At 50.1% G+C, this 6,604-nt stretch overlaps 1 protein-coding gene across 2 annotated transcripts in view; it reads left to right on the top strand.

Moving 5' to 3' along the window:
- Positions 1-6,604, top strand: part of cdca5 (cell division cycle associated 5) — an 18,019-nt gene that overhangs the window by 8,936 nt on the left and 2,479 nt on the right. The window contains exons 2-5 of one of the 2 annotated variants that reach the window (XM_043682721.1): positions 431-496; positions 1,996-2,052; positions 2,680-2,721; positions 6,041-6,478. In XM_043682721.1, the coding sequence (XP_043538656.1) occupies positions 431-496; positions 1,996-2,052; positions 2,680-2,721; positions 6,041-6,478 (603 nt within the window). Of the gene's footprint in view, positions 1-430; positions 497-1,992; positions 2,053-2,679; positions 2,722-6,040; positions 6,479-6,604 lie in introns of both variants that reach the window. The other variant, XM_043682720.1, reaches the window with a different exon arrangement.

Raw genomic sequence — 6,604 nt, 5'->3', positions numbered from 1 at the left:
TGGTGTAATCCCACTGCCCTCCCCAGGATGCTGGTGTAATCCCACTCCCACACACCCCCTCATCTCTGCAATCCCTCAATTTTGGTGTCAGCCCTCTCCCCATACCACCCCACCCTTATAATGTTTGTATAATCCCACTCCCACTCATGCTGCTGCAGGATGTTGGTGTAATTCCCCTTGCACATCTCCAGTCCCAGTTCCTTCCTTGACATTGTCCACCCCCTCCCTAGTATGACTTCCAGACTACTCAGATCCCTCAGCATCGCGGTGACAAAATATCTGGAAACAAACCTTCAAGCTCAGCGAGCTAACTTACATACTTAGTGACAGATATTCTTTGTATGGTATGAGAGTGTCTCAGCCAGCAGGAAAGCTCCCTGGACTGGTTGTTTTCTTAGAGCCCAGAATCATTGCTTTAATTTTGTTTTTAGGTTTTGGCCTACCAGCAAGGAGAAAGTCTGACAGATTGTCGGCGACACAGAAAGATGAAGGCTCAGTGAGTACTGGAGCTGGCACTGCAATGTGGAGTGATTCCTGCTGCTGCCTTCATAGCCATTTTGGGAGAATGTTGTTCCTCTTAAAGTCTTTGAGGTGTTGGGTACAGAGAACTCTACTAAGTTGACTCTTTCCTTTTTAAAGAGTAAACTTGAGGTGATTTATTTGGAGATGGTGATGGGAAGAGAGTTTCCGCATAGTAAATGAAACTTCTGCCCCTGCGAACTATATCTGACTTCTTGTTGAAAATATTCCCTGTTTTGGCCTGAACCATTTTCCATGAATTTCACACACTTGATGAAGGAATTTATCCTTGTCTCAGTTCTAAATGGTTACCCTGTATCCTTAAACAGTGACCCTTTGGTTTTGAACTACTATTTGCAACATCCTGTTAGAATTTTATAGGTTTCTTTAAGACTCCCCAAAACCCCATTTCTTCTCAACTCCAGTGAATACAGTCCTAACCAATCCCATCTCCTGTTTATACATCAGTCCTGCCGACCCAGGGAATCAGTCTGCTTGGCCTTCACTGCTCTCCCCTCATCAGCAGGACATTCTTCCTCAGATAAGGAGACCCAAAGTGCACACAGTATTCCAGGTGTTTGGTCTCACCAAGGGCCTGAGCAATTGCAGAAAGATTTCCCTGCTCCAATTCTCAAATCCAGGCCAATGTCCAGTTTTAAAAATCACACAACACCAGGTTATAGTCCAACAGGTTTAATCGGAAGCACACTAGCTTTCAGAGCGACGCTCCTTCTAACTGCCAATGTACAGTTTGCCTTTGCCACCACCTGCTGCACCAGCCTTGGGAGGCGATAGCCTAGTGGTATTATTGCTGGACTGTTAATCCAGAAACCCAGATCATGTCCTGGGGACCTAAATTCAGATCCAGCAGATGGTCAAATTTGAATTCAATTTGTCAAAAAAGATCTGGAATTAAAAGTCTAATAGTGACCATAAAACCATTGTCAGAAAAACCCATCTGGTTCTTTAATGTCCTTTACCAGCTATCGCCCATATCTGCCCACAGCAATGGCTAATTAGGGGTGGGCAATAAATGCTGGCCTCGCCAGTGAAGCCCTTGTCCCGTGACTGAATTTTTAAAAAATGCTTACCTTGCTAGTGTACAAAGGGACCCAGATCTCCATGCACCTCCACCTTTCCCACCCAACAGTTACTAATTCCGTAACTGCCTTCCTGTTTATGCTCCCAAAGTGGGAAAATCTCACACGGATCCTTGTTAACAACACCTCTGGTAAATGATCAATATCCAGGGGGGAACAGATCAAAAATGTGTAGTGTTAGGGGGTTGAGGCTAAATGTTTTCACTGTGTACGTGTTATGACCGTGTGGAACAAGGGATGGTCATTGGCAAGCGCTTGAAGTGCGTTGGACAGGCTTGTGGTGTGAGAGCTGATTGGTTTCTAACGTGTGGAAAGGGTGATGCTTTCTGAGCCTTTGATCGCTCGTCCCTAACCCGGGTTCTTTATTATTCAGCAGGCTCCAGTGGTCAAGCGTTCAATTGTTCTGAAGAAGATCGAACCCCAGAAAAATGTGGTAAGTGGCGAACGCTCCGCTTTCCAGGATGGCCAGCGAGGGGCTGCCTTGGGATCTGACGGGTCTTCCTTTTTCTCTGTGTGTGTCTCTCTCTCTGTGTGTGTCTCTCTCTCTGTGTGTGTCTCTCTCTCTGTGTGTGTCTCTCTCTCTGTGTGTGTGTGTGTGTCTCTCTCTCTCTCTCTCTCTGTGTGTGTGTGTCTCTCTCTCTCTCTCTCTCTGTGTGTGTGTGTCTCTCTCTCTCTCTCTCTCTGTGTGTGTGTGTCTCTCTCTCTCTCTCTCTCTGTGTGTGTGTGTCTCTCTCTCTCACCCCTCCCCATTACTTGTTGTTTACCCGAAACGGGTTCCTGGAGATCTTCAGCCGAACTCCATGGTGAGTATCAGCCGCGCATGCAACCCGGTTTATGAGAGGCACGTTGGGTCTGATTGCTAGGTGATGAGGGACTCCTGAGTGGAGAGCGAGCCTGTGCAGTCTCAGCGAGCTTTGTCAATCAGTCACCTGGAAATTAGAGAGACCGACAATTTGGGTGGAGGCCACTCGGCCCACGCTTGCTCTTTGCCAAGCGGTTTGTTATTTTTGCAAACGACTCCAGCACTAACATCAATCTCTCTTCTCTATCTCTTGTCCAGCTTGCTAAATCCATCACTGCAACACCGAGACGCAGCTCCCGGGTAAGTGTACGCACTCACTTCCACCACCAGCCACACCCAGAAGAGCTAAAGGTGGTACGAGGCGAGGCATTTTACAGTGTATGGTTAGGAATTGGCATGTGCTTCCTAATGGGTATCGTTAGAATCCCTGTGACGTGGAAGCAGGCCATTTTGGTCCACGTCAACTCTCCAAATAGCAGCCCACCCGGACCCATCATCTCATCCCTGTAACTCTGCATTTCCCATGGCTAACCCACTTCGCCTGCACATCCCTGGACACAATGTGCAGTTTCCCACGGCCGATCCATCCCCTAACCTGCACATCTTTGGACTGTGGGAGGAAACCAGAGAACCCGGGAGGAAACCCCACGCAGTCACCAAGAATGTGGAGACAGTGAGGACCGTAGATGCCGGAGATTGGAGTCAAAGAGTGTGCTGCTGGAAAAGCCCAGCCAGTCAGGCAGCATCCGAGGAGCAGAAAAATCGATTGAGCCACCCCTCTCGTTCCTGATGTAGGGCTTATGCTCGAAACATCGACTCTCCTGCTCCTTGGATGCTGCCTGACCGGCTGTGCTTTTCTAGCACTATACTCTTTGACTCGGTCACTGAGAACGTACGAGCTCCACACAGACAGTTCGCCGGAGGAATCAAATCCAGGTCCTTGATACTGTGAGGCAGCAGTGCTAACCACTAGGCCACCGTGTGGCACTCTGGTGCCTATTCTAACAGTAGCCTGCAGAAGGGAGCCAAGGAAAAACACTCAGGGATTTTAGGAAAGAGTAGCAGGATGAGCTAGATTGAATTTGACGGGTGGAGTGGCCTCCTCTTGCACTGAGCTATCCTATGATTTGCTGGTTTGTATAGGGCAGCTAGCCAAGGAGAGGTATGACTGAGATTAGTGACTTGCTGTGTGGGTTTTATGGGCTGTACACTGACAGTAGATGCACAGTCATGAAGCCGGTGTTTAAGCAGGGAATCAATTATTTCAGCAACCAGCTGTCAATTTCCCCTCAACAAGGAGCTGGACTGAGATTATGCAAATTAATATTTGGAATGTTTTGTAGGATCTGGAGTAATTTTTCCTTCACCAGCGAACTGGATTTATAAAACTTGTGAACTCTAGTCTGAAGTTAAGTTTATTGCCTTACGGCGATACATTTTATTGCCTTTACATGTATTGAAGGCCTTCATAACAAGAATGGGATTTGGTAACATAGGTGTCCCCTCTGGTCAGGGAGAATTCCAGAACAAGGAGGGAGCAACTTTAAGTTGGAGTTGGACTCCATATCTTCATAGAGTGGCAGGGAAACACAGCAGGTCTGGCAGCATTGTGCAGAGACAAACTGAGTTCATGTTTTGAACCCAGAGAGCCTTCGTCAGGACTGGAAATAGCTGGGCATGGGTTTCAGATTTCCAGCAGCCACAGTGTCTTGTCTTTATTTCCAGAAATAGCCTCTACAGTTGTTAATTGTACAGAAGCTCCCTTTTTCTGCCTCGTGACTTTCATAGAATCCCTACAGTGTGGAAATAGGCCAATTGGCCCAACAAGTCTACACCGACCCTCCAAAGAGTAACCCACCCAGACCCTACCTTATTACTCTACATTTACCCGTGACTAATGTCCCTAACCTGCACATCCATGGACACTATGGGACAATTTAGCAGGGACAATTTAGCATGGCCAATCCACCCTAACCTGCACATCCCTGGACACTATGGGACAATTTCCCATGGCCAATCCATCCTCACCTGCACATCCCTGGACACTATGGGACAATTTCCCATGGCCAATCCACCCTAACCTGCACATCCCTGGACACTATGGGACAATTTAGCACGGCCAATCCACCCTAACCTGCACATCCCTGGGCACTATAGGACAATTTCCCATAGCCAATCCACCCTAACCTGCACACCTTTGGATTGTGCCAATCCACCCTAACCTGCACACCTTTGGATTGTGGGAGAAAACCAGAGCACCCGGAGGAAACCCCATGCAGACGTGGGGGCGACTTTCTGTGTGAAGTTTGCACAGTCACATGAGGAGACTCGAACAAGAGCCGAGGTTTTATTTGTTATCGAAGACTATAGAGGGGGAGGTGTAAGGGCCTAGTGGTGGTATTGTTGCTGGCCTATCAATCCAGAGAGGAGAAAGTGAGGGCTGCAGATGCTGGTGAGTCAGAGTTGAGAAGTGTGACGCTGGAAAAGCACTGCGGGTCAGGCAGCATCCGACGAGCAGGAGAATCGACGTTCCTGATGAAGGGCTTATGCCTGAAACATCAACTCTGATACTGCCTGACCCACAGTGCTTTTCCAGCGTCACACTATTCGACTACAAATCCAAAGACCCAGCTATTGATGTGGTGAGCTGAAAATGTGTTGCTGGAAAAGCGTAGCAAGTCAGGCAGCATCCAAGGAGCAGGAGAATCGACGTTTCGGGCATGAGCCCTTCTTCAGGAATCCTGCTCCTTGGATGCTGCCTGACCTGCTGCGCTTTTCCAGCAACACATTTTCAGCTCTGATCTCCAGCATCTGCAGTCCTCACTTTCTCCTCCTGATGTGGTGACCCAGGTTCAAATCCCACTGTGGCAGGAATCTAACGTAACATCTGGAATGTAATAATGGCCCATGAATCCATTGCTAATTGCTGGATAAAGCCATCTCGGTGGCAAATGCCCTTTAGGGAAGGAAATCTGCCATCCTTACCTGGTCTGGCCTACATGGGACTCCAGATCTAGAGCAATGTGGTTGACACTTGACTGCCCCCAAGGTCTGACCAGTGACTCCCACATTCCATGAATGAAAACGGAAAGAAGGATGTGGTCCAATTCCAATTGAGGAGAAGAACAAAGTTTTTAGGTATAGATAAAGTTGATGGTAGTTGCCTTTTACCCAAGCTGGGGAGTTTCGAGACAAGAGGGCACATTTTAAAGGTCAGAGGAGAGCGATTTGAAAACTACTGGGGGGGGGGGGGGCACAATTTTTTACACACAGGGTGGTTTGTGTGTGGAATAAACTTCCAGAGGAAGTGGTGGATGCGGGGACAGTTACAACATTTAAGACATTTGGATAAGGATGTGACTAGGAAAGGGTTTGGAGAGACATGGGCCAGGAGCAGGTAGGCGGGACTAGTTTAGTTTGGGATTACGGTCAGCACGGACTGGTTGGGCTGAAGGGTCTGCTTACCCAGGTACAGATGCTCTATGGCTCGAAGTGATAGAACAGGATCGAGGGGCTGAATGGCACCTTGCCTTCTCCCAGATGGGCTCTGCGTTCAGCCATGTCCTAACCGCGAACGCGGCCGTCAGTTGCGCTGAAACTCTCGCTTTCCCCTTTCCAGGTTTCCCCAAAGACCGTGAAGGAGAACGCCGGCGGAGATTGGGCGAGTGTGGCCGACCAAGAGGCGGCGCGGGTCAGCGCCTCGCCCCCTGCCCAGGACGCCGAGAGAGGCGCGCTGATGTCACAGAAGGTGCGGCGCTCATACAGCCGCCTGAGCCCCTACGGCGTCCACCTCCCGAGTGTGGGCGGCGGGGCTTCGGACACCTCCACGCCGAACGGGGAGGTAGAGGGGGCTGCCTCCCGCAGGTCCCTCTTCGGCTTCGGCAGGCTCCTGGCCGGCGACACCGCACCGGGCGTCTCGCCAGTGAAACGCCCCCTGACCCCCGAAGTGGAGAAGCCTCTCCTTGCCGCCGGCTCCCTCGCCCAGCTGGACCTTAACATCCCTGGCGTGGCCGTGGCCAAGGAGAAGAGGAAGAAACGCAAAGTCCCCCAGATCGAGGTGAGACCAGACAGGCTGCGCCCTCTGGGCATGCGCTCCCCCCCCCTTTCCCTCTGGGCATGCGCTGCCCCTTCCCTGACTGACTGACTGCCATCCCCTCTCGTCCCTCCAGCAATAGAGTCCCCA

The sequence above is a fragment of the Chiloscyllium plagiosum genome, chromosome 45 (genome assembly GCF_004010195.1).
Source record: "Chiloscyllium plagiosum isolate BGI_BamShark_2017 chromosome 45, ASM401019v2, whole genome shotgun sequence".
Lineage (NCBI taxonomy): Eukaryota > Metazoa > Chordata > Chondrichthyes > Orectolobiformes > Hemiscylliidae > Chiloscyllium > Chiloscyllium plagiosum.
The sequence above is the reverse complement of the archived record's forward strand: the minus strand, read 5'-3'. Positions and strand labels throughout refer to the sequence as shown.